Source organism: Triticum urartu, chromosome 4A, assembly GCF_056163025.1.
Source record: "Triticum urartu cultivar PI428250 chromosome 4A, HENAU_Tu73, whole genome shotgun sequence".
Classification (NCBI taxonomy): Eukaryota; Viridiplantae; Streptophyta; class Magnoliopsida; order Poales; family Poaceae; genus Triticum; species Triticum urartu.
In genome coordinates, this window is record NC_141876.1 from 506,815,141 (window position 1) to 506,839,735 (window position 24,595).

Consider the following 24,595-nt stretch of genomic DNA (forward strand, 5'->3'; position numbering starts at 1 on the left):
ACCGGTGAATTCTTATGCACAAAGATAATGGTTGCGTTCCAAAAGTCATGCGAGTTCCATTCAGAAAACGATCATCTATGCAGTCATCTACTTTCGGCCACCATTGCCAGGCCCAGCAAAACACCAAACAAGACAAGCAGCGGCACGCCGGCGTCAGCTCTCGGCGGTGCTGCTGTTCCCGGGACGTAGCACGAGCTGCTCTGCTGCTGCACCTGCTGCGCGTCCCCCGGCACGCTGCCCGTCGTCACACAGTACCCCGCCGGCGTCGCCCCCCTCGTTGCCTGCGGCGCACCCTGCAAAATAGTCGAAGAGCGTCAGCGCCGTCCGTTCCATTGAACAAAAGCCGCAGGCTAGGCCGAGGCGAGCACCTGCGCCGGAGCTGCGGTGACGCCGATCTGGCCGGACGTGCTGGGGCTGGCGCTGCCTTTGGCGAGCCCGATGTCGTAGTTGGCGGTGAGGTCGGCCTGGTACAGCCCGAACGACCGCTCCGACACTGGCCCGGGCTTGAGGTCCTCGTCGTAGAGCGCGAAGAGGTACGTGTCCACCGACCTGCCAGGCGTCCGCGGCGTGCCCACCTGCGACCTGAGGTGCGCCACGAGGTTGCCGTTGTACGCCCTGGCGTTGTCCGGCGTGGCGCCGGCCTCGTCGGCGTCCCCCCTGTACGGCCACCCGGTCTCGGCGATGACGATGTCCACGCCCGCGTACCCCTTGCCGTCCAGCGCCGCGCGGACGGCGTCGAGCTGCGCGTCGAACATGTTCATGTAGGTCAGCCCCGACGCGGCGTCCGCGCGCCCCGGGTTGGGCTGGAACAGGCAGAAGGCCAGCGTCTCGTCCCGCGTGTCCGACGCGTACGCGAAGTACGGGTACGGGTTGATCATGAACGGCGAGCCGTTCTGCCGCAGGAAGTCCAGCACCGGGTCCAGGCTGCCGGCGAGGTCCGGGTGGAACGCGCCGGACGACGGCGGGTCCGACGCCGCCAGCACCGCCATCGAGTGCACCGTGGAGACCTTGGTGGTCGAGCCGGCGGGGAGCGCGGCCAGGAGGTTCTGCATGGCGGGGAGGAGCTGCGGGCCCAGCGTGGGGTCGCCGGAGTTGAGGAGCTCGTTGCCGACCGAGATGGCGGAGACGGACACCGTGGTGGGGATGTTGGCGGCCGCCCACGACGCCGCGGCGGCCGGGGAGGCGGCGAGGCCCGGGACGTCGGAGTTGGGGACGCCCAGGAGGATGGAGATGTCGGAGCCCGCGAGCGCCGCGACGAGGTCCGGCTGCGGCTCGTAGAGGCGGAGCTTGCCGATGGACGTCGACGTGAGCAGGCTCGCCGTCGACGCCGCGGGCGGCAGGTTGTCGGCGATCGTCCCGTAGTTGACCCCGATGAACGACTGCGACGCTGTAAACATTGAACACGTCCAAGTGGCGAGTTAGAATGCATATTTGATCGTTGGGGAGTATGTCAGAACATGCAAACTTTTGGAATGCAAACGAGCCGGCCGGAGCATATCTGTAATTGTATATGCTCATCAGAATTTTGTATTGTTGGCCACATGCATGCAAATATACCCATGCTACTTCTAGGTAGCGACGGTGCACGCCGTTCGTTGTACTACAGTCTTGGACTGTTTGGACACCATGATCTGTCACCCAGGGTTTAGGTGCTGGACCTTCCTCTGTCCATGCCTTGTTGATTCGCACGCATTCTTCATAAATTTGATACTCCCAGCTCTAGATTCCGTGACCAACCGGTTGGGTTGGGTGAGCGTTCGGACAGCGGTCAAAGTCACGTCGTGCCAATCCAGCCAACACAGCGTGCATGTGAGGTTGCTTAGGAGCTACTCACACTATCACCTACTTTCAGCACATCAGCTTCCCCTGATACATACAGCAGTGCTACTAATGCAGTGCAGTTAAGGTGCCGTGCTCCGTTCTGCGCCACGATCGGTCGGGATCATGATTTTTATTGAGCATCGTCTTTGACAGTACACCCAAAAGTGACTCCTTTCTCTATCTGGGCGTTGGAAAATATGATCAGGACGGCAGAAGAAAAATGGCATTCAAGGAGGAACTTCAGTTATCCCCCCTTTGTTGTATTTCTCTACCGTGGGGGAAAGTTCATTTGATCTGATGAGTAAAAACGCAAGATCTCATGAGATCCGTCCTACTTTAGGTTAGCATAGCTGTGCCACCGCCATTTCCGTAACATGAAGAAAGTTCATTGACTTGCCACATATAGTACTCCCTCCGTAAACTAATATAAAAGCGTTTAGATCACTACTAATTTTCGCACTTTAGAACCAAATTTGCCAAAACAAGTACTCCCTCCGTTCCAAATTACTTGTCTTAGAAATTGATGTATCTAGAACTAAAATACATTTAGATACATCCATACTTGCGACAAGTAATTCGGAACAAAGGGAGTAGTTCTCAAAAAGAGCAAGCATATGCTGAACATATGCGCATACTTCTTAAGTAAGAAGTCTCCTGAGCGAAATTACTGAACGGCACTGGGAGTGGGAGCTTACTTGCCAATTGGAAGAGGAAGGCGCCGTGTAGAAGTAGGAGCCTGAAGATCACAGCGGCATCATCCAGCTGCCACCTTCTGCCCCCCATGCTATGCTCTGCTGCCTTGTGCAACCACTTTGATGCCGTCTCCGGTGGCTGCTTGGACGACTATGGAAATGCAGAGGCAGAAGAGGACAGATATATAGCCACCCGAAACGATCAGCGTGGGCAGCTTCTCTCGCAATGCTCTCTGGAGGACGAACGATGGGGATGGTGGCGCCGCGCGGCGCTTTCTTCTCCTCGCAGAATTTAGCTGCTGGAACCGTCTGATTTGCCGCGGCCGTCACGTGGTTGGCTGACTCCGGCCACGGGATTTTGCACAGGATTTTTACCTTGGTTCCTAGCAATTGTGTGTGTCTTCACTCTTAAGCAGCATCGACGCCGGATTTGCGCGATGGCATTGTGGCGCGCGACCAGCCACACGGGTGGTTATCGCCATAGTTAATTGCGAGACGATTGTTACTATCTCAATCATCATCCCCTTCGACGAGGTCAAGATGAAAAGGGTGGCGATCGATTTTTCAACATGCCAGGGAGAGCATGATGGCAATTGAAAAGCGCCTGCCACCTATATGTTCCTTCAGCCGGGGTGATTGATTGCCGTTGCATGGCGTGTATGGATATCATCAATCAACATACTAGTGATATTTGGCCGTCCCAAATCTTGGTCGATGAGCGTCTGAGTACTGACGTCAAATTCCTCGCAATGCGTGCTGTGCGTGATAGTGGCAATATTGATTTGACATTGTGAATATTAATACCTTTTTCTATATGTTTGGTCAAAGTAGAGATATTTTTTTGAAAGAAAAGTAGAGATACTTTGACTTTGGATAAAACTTATATGCAGACTAAAAAGGACCATATGAAGTATCAACATACTACTCCGGTCTCCGGGGGTGGATTACGGTTTGTCAGCGAGTGGTTGTGGTTAGGAATGGTGGGAGGCAGCCAGGCACGGAGGCAGGCGGGAATAGAGGCATGGGGTTCAAAAATCGTAAAGCAAACAATAATAAAATTTGAGTACGCTCGGAATGGAAATGCCTTGAGGAAAACTGAACTATGTTTATCTTGCAATGTAACGGTATGCTAGTCCCGTTCAAATACAGTACAGTGTGGTGAGGTTATCATCAAGGTTGTGCCTCTAGTATTGAACAGTATTGCAGATTATGCTTGAGCTGCAGGAGCTATATTGGGAGCTCACTTAGCTTCTATAGATGGTGCTCCTGAGTGAGATGAGCTCACTTGGGGCCTTGGCGGTGCCCACGACCCCCTCATCACCATTGTTGGAGCCCATCCAACCGCTTGACTTTGTAGACCGTGGTGGTTTGGATGCCGTTCTCGCCCACTCATCTATGACCATTTGACGTCCAGTGTATGTGGGTGACGAGGTTATTGAAGAAGGTGTGGTTGCATCAAATTCTGAGGCTCCTTCCCCGAAAGAGATTTGTGACATGCTCGCCAGTTTGAAGGCGGCTAGCCCTGAATCTGGCAACTCGATTGCTTGCCTACCGACGGAGAAGGCTACTAGCTAGGGACAAAATCAAGAAGGTGGAGAAGTTTCTCACGAGCAAGGGCAAGAAGTGTGGTCCCATGGGAAATTCGTATGTGTTTTTCTAATGGTACTCGGTTTCTTGGACCGTCCTCATGGTTTGGCTTATCACACCATGTGTTTGGTGGTGCCCGTTGTCTTCAGCGGGGATGTTCTTGTTGGGGTTTCCTTTGAGATGTAGATGTGTGTTTTGTTGGCCGAGGTGAAGGGTTTGGCGTCCTCCTCAGAGTTCGGGGGGGGGGGGGGTCGCAAGCCAAGGTGACTGCCGCCCCATCTGTTCAAGCCGGGGATCAGACACGTCATGACCCATATTTCCTTAGAAGCTCAGTTTTGCGGCCGTCGCAGAGCCCATGCAGAAGAGAATGACCTCGCGCTCAGCCGTGTGGACGCGAGGGCTAGAGACAGGCGGCTCCATTGAGGGCGTTGTGAGGGCTAGGGACGAATGGCGCCATGACAGACGGGCTGGCGGCGAAGAGGCCATGAGGGCACACGAGTAGAGGCCATAGTGAAGGTGAGAACTATGGCGAAACACCGGGGGAGGACAGTAGTTAACCAATTACAAGCAGCCAGTGTCTCGAGGGACGTCATGAAAGAAGCAATGATCGGTCATCGTCAACGCAAGGCCGATGTGTCATGCAAATTGGAGAAGGTTCCTATGCCACCATTGAGCACTACCGTTGTATTGTCCCGTCCCATTGACCGTGGGTCCTGCAATGGATGCTACGGTCAAAAGTGTCTTCACTTGATGAGGTTGACATGACAAGTGGTGGGTCCCATAGAGGAGTAAACGAGTCAAAGCAGACGAAAACAAGGCCCGACCCGACGACAACAGGTGGAGACGACACACATGGGCATACAGCTCATTTATTCGCGTTCCTTAGTGGCACAACCGTGAAATTCTGATGGCATCCTTCGAATATCCGAGTTAGGTAGTGGCACAAAGCGATTTTTCCCTATGTAAAAATGTCAAATTTTTAATGGATTTGTTGTTCCATGAACGAATAGTACAATATGGTTTGATTGATACCATGTCTGCCTGATAGATATCAAGAGTTACAGTCCAGTGGCTAAGATGCAGAGATGATTTGTTTGCTGTAGGTTCCTCATGTTCGGAATTTAATTCTATGTAGCATGAACCGGTCACTAAATGATCAAGATTTACAGCCCAGTGGCTAAGATAGCATGAACTGTGAACTGGACTTGTAGGAAATATTTAGCACATTAAATTGATCTTGCTTGCCTGCATTCTTTGTGTGCTTATATTTCCACCGTTTTCTTTTGATTGTTGTTCCATTTTGTATCTGGTAGGGGGAATTATGCATCAAATAATCTCTGCTTATAGCCAAGGTTGAATTACTTTGCTTTCGTTGAGATTCACATGAAGCCTGGATGAGTTTGCCAAATACAGCGTGCAAACACTCTACTCTTAAGAAATAAAGTGTGTAAACACTAAATGATCCTTTATTGCGGTTAAACACTAAACGATCCTCTTAAGACAAGTAAAGTAAAATCAAAGGCAAATCAAAATTAGCAGGATTTTGCCAAATGCTTCTATAACCATCTTTATTCTTACTTCAAGATCCACATACTTTCTCACAAGCAGTGCATGAAAGAGAAATACATTTTATTGATTGGTGCAGCAATTATAGTCGTTCGACATCATATGACCCCAAATCGACCGGCTCTTCGCTCTTCAAGGTTTCTCTATCCTCTCCCAAGTGATGCATCACTCTTAAATCCTTCCCAAGATCATTTCATTTCCATGTTAGCCCAACCCCAAATTCTTTTTCTTGGGAATATTCCTTTTTCTATTAAAGAAATAACCCTGTTTGCCGTAGGTTGTGAAGCAACCTACATTTCTGTCATTCCCACAAAACTCTGAAAATTCCTTTGGACCATATGGACCTTGTGTATTGAAAAGTATTCAAGATTCCATGCTCATGGTGAGCACACCATCCAATCTTTGTTTCTGGTCATAATTTCAGTTTGTGAAGCAACTATATTTTATACTGCTCCATAATTTCTGAAAATTTACCAAGACATGATACTACCTATATAACTTTCCTCCACCAAATTTGAGCTCATTTTATCTAGCCAATATTTTTCAATAATTTCCCTAAGTTTCAGTCCAATGGGAAGCATTGTGAAGGAAGTACCATTTATATTTGTTCAAATGGTATGATATTTTTAGAGTGCATTCCTATGCCCAAATGATCATCCTCCATCAAATTTCCGCTCAATCCAATCATCTGTTTGAGAATAACTTCCATTTCCATTTTTTGGCCAGATTGGCACTTTGCAAAGGAAGTGCTAGCTATACCCCTCCAATTGAGCTAAAACCATGCCACAGTGATCACCTTAGTGGACGATCATCCTTAAACAAAAATCAGGCCAAATGGACTTGTGCATTGCCCCCATCCCTAATCAAACACTTTGTTGCTGATTAGGGTTTGAGCTTCGTTCCGTCTCATCTTTAGCTCATCCTATTGTCTCCTTGTATCTAGCAACTACTGGGGGGGGGGGGTGCCCAACCGGAAGACCTGCTTGGGACGCCCAAAACGCATGGTAACGCCACGGCCACGCGGTGACCACGTGGCTGGCATGCCATTTGGCGCGCTCTGGACATCGGGGCCCTCAACCACCGTCCATACCACGAGCTCTCACCACTGCACCATGTCTACATCGTCGTCCTCCCCCTCCTCCATCCACACGCACCCTCTGGACCCCGCTTCCCCTCCTCCTTCTCCCTCGGCGCGCGAGCTCCGCCGCGGCACAGTGCACACATGTCCTCATCTTCCTCCTGGCTTTTCCCCAAGCCCTCTGATACGTCTCCATCGTATCTACTTTTCCTAATGCTTTTGCTCTTGTTTTGGACTCTAATTTGCATGAGTTGAATGAAACTAATCCGGACGGACGCTGTTTTCAGCAGAACTACCACGGTGTTGTTTTTGTGTAGAAATAAAAGTTCTTGGAATTGGACGAAACTTTTTGGAGAATTATTTTGGAATAAATAAAAATTACTGGAATCAAGACCCACTGGAGGGGGGCCCTAGCTTCCCACAAGGCACCATGGCGCGCCACCCCCTCTGACGCACCTTGGTGGGTAGTGGTGCCCACAAGGCTCCGCTGACCCTAATTCCGACACTATAAAATCCTATTTTTCCAGAAAAAATAGGAGAGGAAATTTCATTGTGTTTTACGATATGGAGCCACCGCCACCTCCTATAATTCATCGGGAGGCCAGACCTAGAGCCCGTTCGGGGCTCCGGAGAGGGGGATCTTCGGCCTTCATCATCACCAACCATCCTACATCACCAATTTCATGATGCTCACCGCCGAGAGTGAGTAATTCCTTCGTAGGCTTGCTGGACGGTGGTGGGTTGGATGGGATTCATCAAGTAATTGAGTTAGTTTTGTTAGGGCTTGATCCCTAGTATCCACTATGTTCTGAGATTGATGTTGCTATGACTTTGCTATGTTTAATGCTTGTCACTAGGGCCCGAGTGTCATGATTTCAGATATGAACCGTTTATGTTTTCACCATTATATCTATGTTAGTCCTGTGTCGCCCTAGGTTTATGACTGTTATATGATGAATATTATCCAACGTTACCACTAATCCAATGGATACGAGCTTTTCACACATTGTTCTTTGTTGTGTTACTACTGCTATTGCTACTGTTACAACTGCTATAAAATTGTTACTGCTGTTACCGTTACCGCTGCTATCATTACTACTACTATCAAACTATCATATTATTGTGCTACTGATCACTTTGATGCAGATATTTAATCTCCAGGTGTGGTTGAATTGACAACTCAACTACTAATACTTACAAATATTCTTTGGCTCCCCTTGCGTCGAATCAATAAATTTGGGTTGAATACTCTACCCTCGAAAATTGTTGCGATCCCCTATACTTGTGGGTTATCAAGACCTTTTTATGGCGCCATTGCCGGGAAGCATAACTATATTTGTTGAGTCACTTGGGATTTATATCTATTTATCACTATGAAGAATCTGAAAGATACCAAAACCAAGATCGTTCCCTCTAAGACGAGGGGAGGTAAGGAATTGCCATCACACTCTGCACTTGATTCACCTTCTGTTTTAAGTAAGCTTGCAACACCACCACATGCTATTAATCATAATATGTCGCAAGTTATTGATGATGCTACTTCTGCTATGAATGATGCTTATGATGATGCTAGTACTCTGCTTGATAAGAATGTGCTACTAGGTGAATTTCTTGATGAAAAATTTGCTAAAGCTAAAGATATCGAGAATGTTGAAACTGATGAAGTCTTTGAAACTGGAAATTATGAAACACCTATTAGATCTAGCTCTCCTAGATATGAATTTCCTGATATACCCGAGGGTTATGTTATGGATGGAGAGGTATCTAGAGAATTTCTTGCTTGCAAAGATAGAGACAATCTTAAGAAATTAATAGTCAAGTTGAAAGAAAAAAATTGAATGCTAGAATGAAATGTGATCCTAAGTTTGCTACTTCACCTATCTTTGTTACTGATGAGGATTATGAATTCTCTGTCGACCCAGAGTTAAGTACTTTGGTTGAACCTGATCCTTTCCATGGCTATGAAAGTGAAACTATTGTGGCACATCTCACTAAACTAAATGATATAGCCACCCTTTTTGCTCAAGATGAGAAAATTCGCTACTACTATATTCTTAAGTTATTTCCGTTCTCATTAAAGAGTGATGCTAAGATATGGTACAATACTCTTGCTCTTGGTTGTGTGCATAGTCCCCAGGATATGATTTATTACTATTCTGAAAAATATTTTCCTGCTCATAAGAAACAAGCTGCCTTACAGGAAATATTTAATTTTGTGCAAATTGAAGAAGAGAGTCTCCCAAAAGCTTGGGGGAGGCTTCTCCAATTACTTAATGCTTTGCCTGATCATCCTCTCAAGAAAAATGAATACTTGATATCTTCTATAATGGACTAACTGATGCTTCTAGGGACTTCCTAGATAGTTGTGCTGGTTGTATTTTCAGGGAACGAACTGTTGAACAAGCTAGGGAGTTATTGAATAATATATTAAAGAACTATAATGATTGTATACTTCCTGAACCACCGCCTAAACCCACTCCAAAGAAAAGGGGTATTTTATTTCTCAGTCCCGAAGATATGCAAGAGGCAAAGAAATGTATGAAGGAAAAATGTATTAAAGCTGAAGATGTTAAGAATTTACCACCTACTGAAGAAATACATGGACTTGACACACCACCAACACCGGTGGTAGAGGTAAATTCTTTATTAAAGTTTGATGAAGGTGACATCCCTTATAATAAATATCCTAGTCAATGCTTATATGAATTTGATAATTATATCATGAAGCAAGATCACTTCAATGCTTATGTTATGAAACCATTGAAACAAAAATTCTGATATGATTGCTCGCTTGAGTGACTTGTTATTTAGAATCACTAATGATGTTAGAGGTGTAGGAAAACATGCCTCTATGATCCAAACTCAGGTAGAGCAAGTTGCTAAATCTCAAAGGGAATTACTGAGTGAAATGAACAATAATATAAATGATTATGCTGTTAGAGTAGCAACTAGGGGAGACAAAATGACTCGGGTACTACTTTATCCTGAGGGACACCCTAAAAGAATTGAACAAGATTCTCAAAGAATTAATACTGATGCACCTAGCCCTTCTAAAAAGAAAAAGAAAAATGATATGACTTTGCATACTTCTAGTGAACCAGAAGTAGAAAGACCTTCTGAAGATAACAATGATGTTTCTATCCCTGATGCTGAAACTCAATCTGGTAATGAACATTCACCTAGTGACTATGAAAATGAAAATGAAAATGAAAATGATGATGTTCATGAAGATGCTCAACAAGACAATGAAAAAGAACCATATAATGATGTTGAGATAGAACCTGCTATTGATCTTGATAACCCACCTCCTAAAAATAAACGTTGTGATAAAAGAGACTTTGTGGCTAGAAAACATGGTAAAGAAAGAGAACCATGGGTTCAGAAAGCCATGACCTTTCCACCTAAACCATCTAAGAAAAAAGATGATGAAGAATTTGAACGCTTTGCTGAAATGCTTAGGCCAGTCTTTTTGCGCACTCCTTTGACCGATATTTTAAAGATGCCCCCTTATGCTAAATATATGAAAGACATTGTCACTAATAAAAGAAAAATACCTAAAGCTGAAATATCCACCATGCTTGCTAATTATTCTAGGATGGAGTACCTAAGAAACTAGGAGATCCAGGAATACCCACTATACCATGCTCTATTAAAAGAAATTATGTCAAAACTGCTTTATGCGATTTAGGAGCTGGTGTTAGTGTTATGCCTTTCTCTTTATATAAAAGATTTGATCTGAATAAACTCACACCTACTAAGATATCATTGCAAATGGCTGACAAATCACTGCCATACCTATCGGTATTTGTGAGGATGTGCCCGTTGTTGTTGCAAATGATACTATCTTAACAGACTTTGTTATACTTGAGATGCCCGAGGATGACAACATGTCGATTATCCTTGGTAGACCCTTTTTGAACACTGCAGGGGCTGTTATTGATTGCAATAAAAGCAAAGTCACTTTTCATATCAATGGTAATGAGCATACGATGCAATTATGATGTAGGGTGGAACCCTATGTGATACGGACACCGCAAGTACTCTTGTGGTTCCTCCAATACTGTTAAGTAAAATATCTTCCAACCGAGAGACTCGTTATGAAAGTAAGATGCAAAAGTATGTGGTTCCTGCTCTACGTCATAAGAAGATCATGTGTGCAATAGAACAGAGAGGCATCTTAGGTGTGAAGCCTGTTCTATATGCTACTGAAGGGAGATGGTCATATGCTCTACCGATTGAACGCAATAACATCATCGCAAATAATTGTTTTGTTTATTCAGTTGCTCCACGGATTGTGCCTTAGGAGAAAGTGAAGCCCACGTTCAGAACACCTTGCCATGCAAGTATACGTACGTGATGAATCCCAGAATCAATCATCCTACAAGAGTGCAAGCCGAGCATTATTTTGCCGTAGGGAAGGATACATGTGTCCTTTTTATTTATTTCCATAGTTTGATCAGATTTAGTAGTCCTTTTTTTTCGTTGCGTACAACTTGTAACCGACGAGGAGTCCTCATGTTTTTCTTAGTCCAGGTCGGGCCTAGCCCAAGTATTAGGCGTCACCTATATAAGCAAGGGGTGCAACGCTTTGTAAAGGTTAGGTTTTAGTTTTGGCAAAAATACTCAGAACATGCATCTAGCGATGCCCGCGTATCTGTGCTCGTGTGTTCCCTAATCAGGGTTTGATCATTGCATGTGTTTGGGCGACGTTGATCGTCAAGGCGCAAGTCTCGGTTTGATTCTTGATCTACAAGGATCGATCTAGCTTCCTGTTCTTCTCCATATACTTCTACTGGTGCTTATTATCCATCTGCTAATTACTCCGTCGCCGTCGCCGCCGCTAATCGCCATTAGCTTAATCCCCTACATCTATACTACCACTACTACTACCACGTACATCTTCCAGCCGCTGTTCATCTCTACAATCCATCCATCCATCTAGTCTAGCTATACTGGTTCTTTTGCACCTACACTTCTACTTCTTCCTAAAACTATTTCTTCTACCTGTTTGCGCGAGTGAAAGATCAGGGCCGCTACATAAAATCGTCTCAAAGCTATTTGAGCCGTATCAACTGGTATCAGAGAGCGCTGGGTTTATCACTGCGCGTGATATCAACGGCAAGCAAGCGTGACGAGGATGAGGTGCGGGAGGATGACGGGCCGCCGCAATATGGTCCCGATCTGGACCCAGGTGTCTGTGCTATGTTCAAGGCTACATACCAGCACTTCGACAACCGCATGAAGGCCCTCGACAATACGGTGACCGACGGGTTCCAGGCCATGCAAGCAGCCCTCCGTCGCCTAGAGGCAAGGGCAGCCGGTGCGGCTGCTCCAGCGAGGGAACAACATGCCCTGCAGCAGCGAGCACCTCGACATGTCCATGACACGGTTGTTGCCAATGACGACAATGATGCTGAGTCTGAGGATGGTTCTGATGCTCGCGGCAACTTGCCTCCCCGACCACGACATGATGCTCGTCCCCGTGATGATGGACCAAGGCGGCGCCGCGATGAGGACGAGGACGGAGGTATTGGTAGAATAAAAATTACTATACCTTCGTTCATAGGCAAGGCCGGTCCCGAGGAGTACCTTGAGTGGGAGATGCGTGTGGAGCAGATTTTTGATAACCACCGTTACTCCGAGGAGCGGAAGATTCGTTTTGCTTCTCTTGAATTTTCAGGTTATGCATTAATTTGGTGGGATCAACTCAACCACAATGACGCACGACCAGAATCGTGGCGTGAGATGAAGCGTACAATGCGTGCTCGCTTTGTGCCAGCTTATTTCTAGAAGGAGCAACACACAAAGCTTCGACGTCTTGTTCAAGGAGCCATGACAGTGGATGGGTATTACCAAAGGATGCAAGTTCTGATGATCAGAACTAATGTGCATGAGTCTGATGATGCAACAGTAACACGTTTCTTTGAGGGGCTGAATGAAGATATACGCGACCGTGTTGATTTGATGCAGTATAGTGATATGCAAGAGCTTCTTCATCAAGCGGAGCGTGCCGAACAGTGTGTCAAAGCCAAGGAAGTTTCCAAAGGCCACACCAATTTCAGCATGGGGCGACATTCCTATTCGCACGACGATGATAATGTCAAGCCAGCTTCATCCTATAGGTCAGCTGCTACCGATCACAAGGAGATGAACAAAGAATCTATGGCCGCGAGAAAAGTGGCTTCAAGGGCTGATTCAAGTGTGCAGTCTGCTATGCGTACTAGTGAGATTGTTTGTTACACATGTGGAGGTAGGGGACACAAACACATTGATTGTCCGAACAAGAAGAGAGTGCTCCTTGTTAATGATGGATATGTTTCCGAAGACAAAACTGACTCAGAGTTTGATGAGCCCAAGGAAGGGGAAAGTGAATCTAATCCTATCATGTGCTATCCTTTAGATTATGATGATCTGCCATGCATCATGGTGCAGCTAGCTAAAGAGGATCAAATTCCAAGTTCGGGACAGCGGTGGAAATTTTTTCAGTCACAATGCAAGATAAAAAACAAGTGTTGCAAGTTGATTATTGATGGAGGGAGCTACACCAACATCATAAGCGGGATCCTATACTCAAGAGAACAAATATGGAATCAATTTTTACGCTTCATCCTTGAGTAAACTCACTTGTATTCTCTTGATCCACACACTTCGATGATCCGAAAACTAACATCTGAGATTAACTTGACAACCATTGTTAGTCCCCTACATGTATATTGTCATCAACATCAAAATATGATGTAAGGGCATGATTGCTCTTTCAATCTCCCCCTTTTTGTTTGTTGATGACAACCATACATGTAGTATCATAGGTGCAATAGATAATCTTAGGATTGACAATCATGAGGGCAAAAATATATAATAAGTTTATGTTTCTATTTACTTTTAGATCCCCCTCAATGTGTGCATGGGATGAATATGTTAGGATGTACAACAGAATCGCCATAAGGTCGCATATGTAACTAGATATAAATGTGGGAGACATGCACATATGAGACCATAATAACCCATAGACTTTAAAACATTTCATAGCCACAAGATAATAACATAGTTCCACATGATCAAGATCAAATACCATAGGTAGCAACATTAACAAGACCGAATAATATTAGCTAACACAAATATCCAACACATCATAGCATGACCTTACTAAGATACTACTTTTCCCCCTTTGATAGCAACAAGTAAAAAGGGGTGAAGAACTAAACGGACTCGGTCACTCCTTGCGGATGTCATCATCATCAACAAAGAACTCTGGGTACTTGTCATGAGACGGGAAACCGAAGGTGGAAGTGGATGGGACCACGGGAATAGGATCATCATCACTCACGGGGCTCCCACGATCACGAAGACGCTGCTTGAGCTGATTCTTGGAGATGATGAGGCGCTTCTGAACATCATGATTCTACTGACAGCTGAAGGTGATTGCTTTCATGATAGCAGACTGAGCCTTGCCGAAGAACGAGGCAAGGCGTCCACGAGGAGCAGACGAGGAAGATGGAACAGAGGAACCACTGGGCTAAGTAGGAGTAGCTGTCTTCCCACCGGCAGACCTCCCAGGCTGAGTAGGAGCAGTAGCCACCACGCACATATGAGGAGGAGGCTTCCAAATGGAATGCACAACAGTCTTAACCACCCCAAAGGGAGCAGTGTGATCAATCAGAGCCTGAATAAATGGAGCATGAGGGAACTGGCGTGTCTGAATGAAACTGCAAAGACGGATCTCATGCCAAATAAAATTGGCTGTGTCCAGAGGCTCAGTGGGTTTGTCATGCATACGAACCATCAAGTCAATGCAATAGTTGCGAGCCCTCGAGTGATCTCCCTTCTTAGGGTAGAGAGTGTGAAGCACACACTGGTAGAGGATGTAGTAAGGAGCACGGAAGATGGATACCTCATTGACTGGATATTCAAGCTCTTCCTTAGTGAGCTGAGAGGGAGGTTTAACAAGTGGCAAGCAAGCATCAATCCCTTTGAGTTTGTACTCTGGATCCATACTGTGGATGCAATGGCCAACACCGGAGAGACCCAAAATCTGAACAAACTTGTCATAGGTGATCGTCAGTGTAGTGTCATCGGTCCTCCAGGTGAGAGTGTTGTCCGGACCAAAGAAACAGGTGGCATAGAACTGTATAATGGCAGCTTCATTCCAGTCACACCTGAAGGTCATTGCAGGACCAAGAGTCATATCATCAATGATCTTGACCGGATTGTTAGGGAAAAAAGGCAGGATTGTCACGCAGAAAGTTGAGATCCAAGTATGAGTGAGGAGCAAGTCCACGCCCATGGACGAAACTGGAATAGAGATCCTGCTGCATACGAGTCCGGAACCTAGGATCCTCTGCATCAGCCACCATTCAAATTGGTTTACATCCCAACGGAACACCAGATATTGACCCGCCCCCACAGTTGTGAAGTCGTGAGTGGGGCGATTCCCGCTGTCAGGAAGCTCCATGGAGATGCGACAACCACGGACAACGGGCATTGCAGAACCACGGACAGGAGGCACCGGTGCCCTCCTAGTGCCAGGCTTGGACTGGCCAACAGAGTGTCTTGGGGCCACATCATCCTCTTCTTCCCCAACATAGTCCGCATCATCCGGATCAGAGGCCGACGGACTTGTGGATGGTGCCCGCTTCTTCTTCTTGGCGGTGGTATTATTCTTCTTAGGCCGAGCATGTTCATTGGAGTCAGTTGAGCCTTGCCGACGAGCGACCCAAGAAGAAACCTCGGGACGCTCGGGACCACAGTTCTTGGTATGAGCCATGTAGAACTCAGGCGGTGAATCCCACCAAACACCGGCCCCTCCCGAGAGACTCAAGCCACAACCCAAGAAATGGATTGGAGAGAATCGTAGATCGGGAGGAGGAGAGTCCGTGGGTAGGAGATCGGGGCCGGAGATCGATGGAGACTGGCCGGGGCAGCGCCGAAGCACACCCCGGCGGTGGCGGCTGTGTGGTGAGATGGGGAGAGGAAACGGGAGCGAATGAGTAACTCCCCCTAAAGCCCGAGCCCCTCCTCTGTTATATGGTGCGGTGACGGGCCGGACATCTGGGGCATGGACCGGATATCCGGCGACTGGAGGTCAGGGAGCAGAAGAAACAGGGCCAATGGGTCGGACGTTCGGGGACCAGCCCGGAAATCCGGCGTGAGAGGGTCAGGGAGCAAACTAAAAGAGGTTCAGGGCCCGGATGTCCGGCCACTGGAGGTGCATGATGGTGGCTTGAGCAGCAGAAGGGATTTTTCCAGGGCCCGGATGTCTGGCAGTGGAGCCGGATGTCCGGCCACTGGACAAAAAAACAGGATGGGAAAAGGATTTGCATGGGGTCAACACATAGAATTGAATATAGACTCCGCCAAGGAGTTTTTTTAGATTTATATGGGTAGAAATTTGAGTCATCTATGGTCATACTAAGATAAAATAACCACCAACCTAAATAAGTAATGAAAGGTCCACACAAAAAATGTACAAGCGGTGACCGAGGTCACCATGTTTGAGCATATGGACCATAGGACCGCAAAGATGTAGACTTTGGGCACATGGTCACGACTCCATCATATTAAAGCCCATAGTTCGAGAACCATGATACTTTGAAAGTGTTTGTTCTATTTATGCATTATGTAGAGTGAGAATATTCATGAATTGAATGTCTCCCCCTAAGTATATGCCTACATCAAGACAAGCCATTAAGTTCATGCATGAATGGGTACTAGATTTCACATAATATTGTCAAGCTCCAAGATACCAAGTTCACACCAAAGTTGACAAAACCTTGCTTCGTCCAATGGCTTGGTGAAAATATCTGCAAGTTGCATATCTGTGACAACATGAGCAATGTCAATATCGCCCTTCTCCACATGATCTCTCAAGAAGTGGTACCTAATGTCAATGTGCTTGGTGCGGGTATGATCTTTGGGGTTCTCAGCAATATTGATGGCACTTTCATTATAACATAGAAGAGGCACATGTCTATAGGTGATACCGTAATCCTTCAAAGTTTGCCTCATCCATAGTAACTGAGTTGCACAACTGGCGGTTGCAATATATTCAACTTCGGCGGTGGAGAGGGCAACACAATTTTGCTTCTTCGAGGACCAACTTACCAAGGAGCGTCCAAGAAATTGACATGCACCGGAGGTGGACTTACAATCCACTTTATCTCCAGCCCAATCCGCATCTGTATACCCAATGAGATCAAACTTAGCATCCTTGGGGTACCATAGACCCAACTTTGGGGTGTGAACAAGGTATCTAAGAATATGCTTAACCACCTTATGATGACTTTCCCTAGGGGAAGCTTGAAATCTAGCACACATGCATACACTAAACATGATGTCTGGTCTAGATGCACAAAGATAAAGCAATGAACTAATCATAGAGCGGTATTTGGATCGGTCGAAGGGGATACCGTTTGTGTCTTCAGTGAGTACAATTTTGGTTGGCATGGGTGTCTTACATGAGCTAGCATCAGTCATGCCAAATTTTGCTAGAATATCCTTGAGGTATTTTGCTTGAGACAAGAAAATACCTTCTTGAAATTGTTGAATTTGAAATCCAAGGAAGAACTTCAAGTCCGCATTGAGTGACATTTCAAAATTCTTGGTCATTGATGCCGCAAACTTCTTGCCTAAATGAATGTTAGGAGAACCAAAAATGATATCATCTACATAGATTTGGCATAAGATCAAATCACCTTTGTCCCTCTTAGTAAAAAGAGTAGGATCGATCACCCCTCTCACAAAGCCATCATCGAGTGAAAACTTCTTAAGATAATCATACCAAGCACGAGGTGCTTGTTTGAGGCCCTACAAATCCTTATGAAGTTTATACACATAGTCTTTGTGATCGGGGTCAACGAACCCAGGTGGTTGTGATACATATACTTCTTCTTGTAGAGGACCGTTAAGGAAAGCACTCTTCACATCCATTTGATGTAATGTAAAGCCATTGAAAGCAGCATAAGCAAGTAAGATGCGAATGGATTCAAGACGGGCAACGGGGGCAAAGGTATCACCAAAGTCCAAACCTTCAACTTGTGAATACCCTTGTGCCACTAACCTTGCCTTGTTGCGGATGATTACGCCATTCTCATCTTACTTGTTCTTGAAAATCCACTTTGTTCCAATGACGTTGTGTTCCGTAGTTGGCCTCTTGACTAATGACCACACTTGATTGCGCTCAAAACTATTCAACTCTTCTTGCATAGCAATGAGCCAATCATTGTCTATCAACGCATCTTGTACCTTGAGAGGCTCAACACTAGACACAAAAGAGAAGTGAGCACAAAAGTTTGTCAATTGTTTACGAGTGACTCTACCTTCTGATATGCCGGTGGGGATTTTACCAACATCAACACGACCAGCCACTCGAGGCATGATGGAGGTTAAGGTTTCGCGAGGTTCAACTTCATGTCCATCATCCACGTCCTCAACATATGGATCATTAATGTGTGGTGGAAAATCTTCTTCTTCTTCTTGCATTTGTTGAGGTTCATTGTCAATGATTGCACTTTCTTGTTCTTGCCCTTGAGGATGATCTTGTTCTTGATGATTATCATGAAGAGGAACTTGATCATCATCTTGTACTTGGACTATGGGCATTGGTTGATTAATAGGGGCTTGTGGTGGTATGGGTGTTGAAGTAGTTTCATGATGTGTGAGGCTTCCATCTTCTTCTTCTTCTTCATCATCATGAGGTTCTTGTTCCATTGGAAGAAGTGCACCAACACCCATCATCAAGATATCTTGAGAAGAATCTTCTTCACCTACATCACTTAGATCAACTTGCTCCCCATGGGATCCATTAAATTCATCAAACACCACGTCACAAGTTTCTACAACACATCCATTGGATTTGTTGTAGACTCTATAGGCGTGAGAGTTTGATCCATAGCCAACAAATATGCCCTCAATGGTTTTAGATTGAAATTTTCCTAACTGCTCTCTCTTGTTGAGGATGAAGCATTTACAACCAAATACACGAAAGTACTTGACAGTTGGCTTGTTCCTGGTTAGGAGCTCATATGGAGTCTTTTCCAATATCGTGCGGAGGAAGAGCCGGTTTGACGCATGACATGCAGTGTTGACGGCCTCGGCCCAAAAACTATGTGGCGACTTGTATTCATCCAACATGGACCTTGCCATCTCCACAAGGGTGTGGTTCTTCCTTTCTGCTACACCATTTTTTTGGGGAGTGTATGGAGCTGAATATTGATGCTCAATCCCTTCATCACTAAGGAACTCTTCCAAGGTGTAGTTCTTGAACTCAGATCCATTATCACTTCTTATTGCCAGAATTTCTTTGTCAAACTTGTGTTGTGCTTGCTTGGCAAAGTCAATGAAGGTGATCTTCGTCTCGTCCTTGGATTTGAGGAAGAAGACCCATGTATACCTTGAGTAATCATCCACAATGACAAGTCCATACTTTTTCCCACCAAGACTATCCCATGAAGGAGTCCCAAAGAGATTGATATGTCTCCAACGTATCTATAATTTTTGATTGCTCCATGCTATATTATCTACTGTTTTGGACTATATTGGGCTTTATTATCCACTTTTATATTATTTTTGGGACTAACCTATTAACCGGAGGCCCATCCCAGAATTGCTGTTTTTTGCCTGTTTTAGGGTTTCAAAGAAAAGGAATATCAAACAGAATGAAACCTTCGGAAATGTGATTTTCTCACTGAATACAACTCAGGAGACTTGGACCCTACGTCAAGGCACATAACAGGAGGCCACGAGGTAGGGGGCGCGCCTTACCCCCCCCCCCCCCCCCAGGCACGCCCCCACCCTCGTGGGCCCCCTGTTGCTCCACCGACGTACTTCTTCCTCCTATATATATATATCCATGTACCCCCAAACGATCAGATACAGAGCCAAAAACCTAATTTCACCGCCGCAACTTTCTGTATCCACGAGATCCCATCTTGGGGCCTATTCCGGAGCTCCGCCGGAGGGGGCATCGATCACGAAGGGCTTCTACATCATCATCCAAGCCCTTCCGATGAAGTGTGAGTAGTTTACTTCAGACCTACGGGTCCATAGTTAGTAGCTAGATGGCTTCTTCTCTCTTTTTGGATCTCAATACAATGTTCTCCCCCCTCTCTCATGGAGATCTATTCGATGTAATCTTCTTTTTGCGGTGTGTTTGTTGAGACCGATGAATTGTGGGTTTATGATCAAGTCTATCTATGAATAATATTTGAATCTTCTCTGAATTCTTTTAAGTATGATTGATTATCTTTGCAAGTCTCTTCGAATTATCAGTTTGGTTTGGCCTACTAGATTGGTTGTTCTTGCCATGGGAGAAGTGCTTAGCTTTGGGTTCGATCTTGCGGTGTCCTTTCCCAGTGACAGAAGGGGCAGCAAGGCACGTATTGTATCGTTGCCATCGAGGATAACAAGATGTTTTTTTTATAATATTGCATGAAACTATCCCTCTACATCATGTCATCTTGCTTAAGGCGTTACTCTGTTTTTAACTTAATACTCTAGATGCATGCTGGATAGCGGTCGATGAGTGGAGTAATAGTAGTAGATGCAGGCAGGAGTCGGTCTACTTGTCTCGCCTACATACATGATCATACCTAGATATTCTCATAACTATGCTCAATTCTGTCAATTGCTCAACAGTAATTTGTTCACCCACCGTAGAATACTTATGCTCTTGAGACAAGCCACTAGTGAAACCTATGGCCCCCGGGTCTGTTTCTCATCATATCAATCTCCATCACTTTATTATTGCTTTGCTTTTACTTTGCCTTTTACTTTTTACTTTGCATCTCTATACCAAAAATACCAAAAATATTATTTATCATCTCTATCAGATCTCACTTTCATAAGTGACCATGAAGGGATTGACAACCCCTAAGCGCGTTGGTTGCGTTGAGCTATTGTTTTTGTGTATGTACAAGGGACTCGTGCATAGCCTCCTACTGGATTGATACATTGGTTCTCAAAAACTGAGGGAAATACTTATGCTACTTTGTTGCATCATCCTCTCCTCTTCGGGGAAATCCAACGCAGTGCTCAAGAGGTAGCAAGAAGAATTTCTGGCGCCGTTGCCGGGGAGTTTGCGCAAAAGTCAACATACCAAGTACCCATCATAATCCCTATCTCCCGCATTACATTATTTGCCATTTGCCTCTCATTTCCCTCTCCCCCCAATTCACCCTTGCCGTTTTATTCGCCCTCTCTCTCTCTCTATCCCCCCTCTCTATTTGCCTCTTTTGCCCGTTTGCTTTTTGTTTGCTTGTGTGTTGGATTGCTTGTTTGTCGCGATGGCTCAAGATAGTACTAAATTGTGTGACTTCACCAATACCAACAATAATGATTTCCTTAGCACTCCGATTTCTCCTCTTACCGATGCTGAATCTTGTGAAATTAATACTGCTTTGCTGAATCTTGTCATGAAAGATCCGTTCTCCGGCCTTCCTAGTGAAGATGCCGCTACCCATCTTAATAGCTTCGTTGATTTGTGTGACATGCAAAATAAGAAAGATGTCGATAATGATATTGTTAAATTGAAGCTATTTCCTTTTTCGCTTAGATATCGTGCTAAAGCTTGGTTTTCATCTTTGCCTAAAAATAGTATTGATTCGTGGAACAAGTGCAAAGATGCTTTTATCTCTAAGTATTTTCCTCCCGCTAAGATCATCTCTCTTAGAAACGATATTATGAATTTAAGCAACTTGATCATGAACATGTTGCACAAGCTCGGGAGAGAATGAAACTAATGATACGTAATTGCCCTACTCATGGTTTAAATTCGTGGATGATTTTTCATAATTTTTATGCCGGATTGAATTTTGCTTCTAGAAATCTTTTAGATTCGGCCGTGAGAGGCACTTTTATGGAAATCACTTTAGGAGAAGCTACTAAAGTCCTAGATAATATTGTGGTTAATTATTCTCAATGGCATACTGAAAGATCTACTAATAAAAAGGTGCATGCGATAGAAGAAATTAATGTTTTGAGTGGAAAGATGGATGAACTTATGAAATTATTTGCTAATAAGAGTGTTTCTTCTGATCCTAATGATATGCCCTTGTCTACTTTGATTGAGAATAATAATGAATCTATGGATGTGAATTTTTTTGGTAGGAACAATTTTGGTAACAACGCGTATAGAGGAAATTTCAATCCTAGGCCTTATCCTAGTAATCCATCTAATAATTATGGTAATTCTTACAACAATTCTTATGGAAATTATAATAAGATGCCCTCTGATTTTGAATCTAATATTAAAGAAGTTATTACTTAGCAAAATAATTTTAATGTTATGATTGAAGAAAAACTGCTTAAGATTGATGATTTGGCTAGGAACGTTGATAGAATTGCTCTTGATGGTGATTCTTTGAAACTTAGATCTATTCCGCCTAAGCATGATATCAATGAGTCTCTCAAAGCCATGAGAATTTCCATTGACGAGTGCAAAGAAAGAACCGCTAGGATGCGTGCTAAGAAAGATGCCTTTATAAAAGCGTGTTCTTCTAGTTCCTATGAAAATAATGATGAAGATCTAAAAGTTATTGATGTGTCCCCTATTAAATATTTGTTTTGCAATATGAATCTTGATAATGATGTAACTGAATATGATCCACCTTTACCTAGAAGGCGTTCCAATAATTCTGAATCTTTTGATCTTGATGCTAAATTTGATAAAAGTGGGATTGAAGAAATTAAAACCCTAGATGTTGCTAAACCCACTATTATGGATTTCAAGGAATTTAACTATGAAAATTGCTCTTTGATTGATTGTATTTCCTTGTTGCAATCCGTGCTAAAATCTCCGCACGCTTATAGTCAAAATAAAGCGTTTACTAAACATATCGTTGATGCCTTGATGCAATCTTATGAAGAAAAACTTGAATTGGAAGTTTCTATCCCTAGAAAACTTTATGATGAGTGGGAACCTACTATTAAAATTAAAATTAAAGATCATGAGTTTTATGAATTGTGTGATTTGGGTGCTAGTGTCTCTACTATTCCCAAAACTTTGTGTGATTTTCTAGATTTCCGTAATTTTGATGATTGCTCTCTAAACTTGCATCTTGCGGATTCCACTATTTAGAAACATATGGGAAGAATTAATGATGTTCTTATTGTTGCAAATAGGAATTATGTGCCCGTAGATTTTATCGTTCTTGGTATAGATTGCAATCCTTCTTGCCCTATTATTCTCGGTAGACCTTTCCTTAGAGCGGTTGGTGCAATTATTGATATGAAGGAAGGGAATATTAGATTTCAATTTTCGTTAAAAAAGGGCATGGAACACTTCCCTAGAAAGAAAATAAAATTACCATATGAATCTATCATGAGAGCCACTTATGGATTTCCTACCAAAGATGGCAATACCTAGATCTGTTCTTGCTTGTTATGCCTAGCTAGGGGCGTTAAACGATAGCGCTTGTTGGGAGGCAACCCAATTTTATTTTTATTCCTTGCTTTTGCTCCTGTTTATTAATAAATAAATTATTTAGCCTCTGTTTTGGTTGTGTTTTTTGTGTTTAATTATTGTTTGTGCCAAGTAGAACCGTTGGGAAGACTTGGGCAAAGTCTTGTTGAACTTGCTGTAAAAAACAGAAACTTTAGCGCTCACGAGAACTGCTGTCATTTTTATTTGGAGAGTGCTATTTAGTTAATTATTTTTGAAGAAGATTAATAGATAAATTCCTCACGTCCAGAAATTTATTTTAGAATTTTTTGGGTTCCAGATCTTGCGCTAGCTACAGATTACTACAGACTGTTCTGTTTTTGACAGATTCTGTTTTTCGTGTGTTGTTTGCTTATTTTGATGAATCTATGGCTAGTAAAATAGTTTATAATCCATATAGAAGTTGGAATACAGTAGGTATAACACCCATATAAATAAAGAATGAGTTCATTACAGTACCTTGAAGTGGTCTTTTGTTTTCTTTCGCTAATGGAGCTCACGAATTTTCTACTTTAAGTTTTGTGTTGTGAAGTTTTCAAGTTTTGGGTAAAGATTTGATGGATTATGGAACAAGGAGTGGCAAGAGCCTAAGCTTGGGGATGCCCATGGCACCCCCAAGATAATATAAGGACACCTAAAAGCCAAAGCTTGGGTATGCCCCGGAAGGCATCCCCTCTTTCGTCTACTTCTATCGGTAACTTTACTTGGAGCTATATTTTTATTCACCACATGATATGTGTTTTGCTTGGAGCGTCTTTTATAATTTGAGTCTTTGCTTGTTAGTCTACCACAATCATCCTTGCTGTACACACCTTTTGATAGAGCCATACATAATTTGGAATTTGATAGAATACTCTATGTGCTTCACTTATATCTTTTGAGCTATATAGTTTTGCTCTATGTGCTTCACTTATATCTTTTGAGTTATATAATTTTGCTCTGGTGCTTCACTTATATCTTTTAGAGCACGGTGGTGGATTTGTGTTAAAGAAACTATTGATCTCTCATTCTTCACTTAGATTATTTTGAGAGTCTTAATAGCATGGTAATTTGCTTAATAATAATATGCTTGGTATTCAAGATTTGTAAAACTTTCTTTTGAGTGCGTTGAATACTAAGAAAAAATTGATGCTTGATAATTGTTTTGAGATATGAGGATGGTGATATTAGAGTCATGCTAGTTTAGTAGTTGTGAATTTGAGAAATGCTTGTGTTAAAGTTTGTGATTCCCGTAGCATGCACGTATGGTGAACCGTTATGTGATGAAGTCGGAGCATGATTTATTTATTGATTGTCTTCCTTATGAGTGGCGGTCGGGGACGAGCGATGGTTTTTTCCTACCAATCTATCCCCCTAGGAGCATGCGCGTAATACTTTGCTTTGATAACTTATAGATTTTTTCAATAAGTATATGAG

At 44.1% G+C, this 24,595-nt stretch overlaps 1 protein-coding gene across 1 annotated transcript; it reads right to left on the minus strand.

Moving 5' to 3' along the window:
* Positions 1 to 31: 31 nt before the first annotated feature.
* On the minus strand, positions 32 to 2,882 carry LOC125552397 (glucan endo-1,3-beta-glucosidase 7-like). Its single transcript, XM_048715935.2, has 3 exons — positions 2,517 to 2,882; positions 369 to 1,387; positions 32 to 293 (listed from the first exon to the last, which is right to left on the minus strand). The coding sequence occupies exons 1-3, from the start codon at positions 2,602 to 2,604 to the stop codon at positions 84 to 86; spliced, it is 1,317 nt and encodes a 438-aa protein (XP_048571892.1). The 5' UTR covers positions 2,605 to 2,882; the 3' UTR covers positions 32 to 83.
* Positions 2,883 to 24,595: the final 21,713 nt, after the last annotated feature.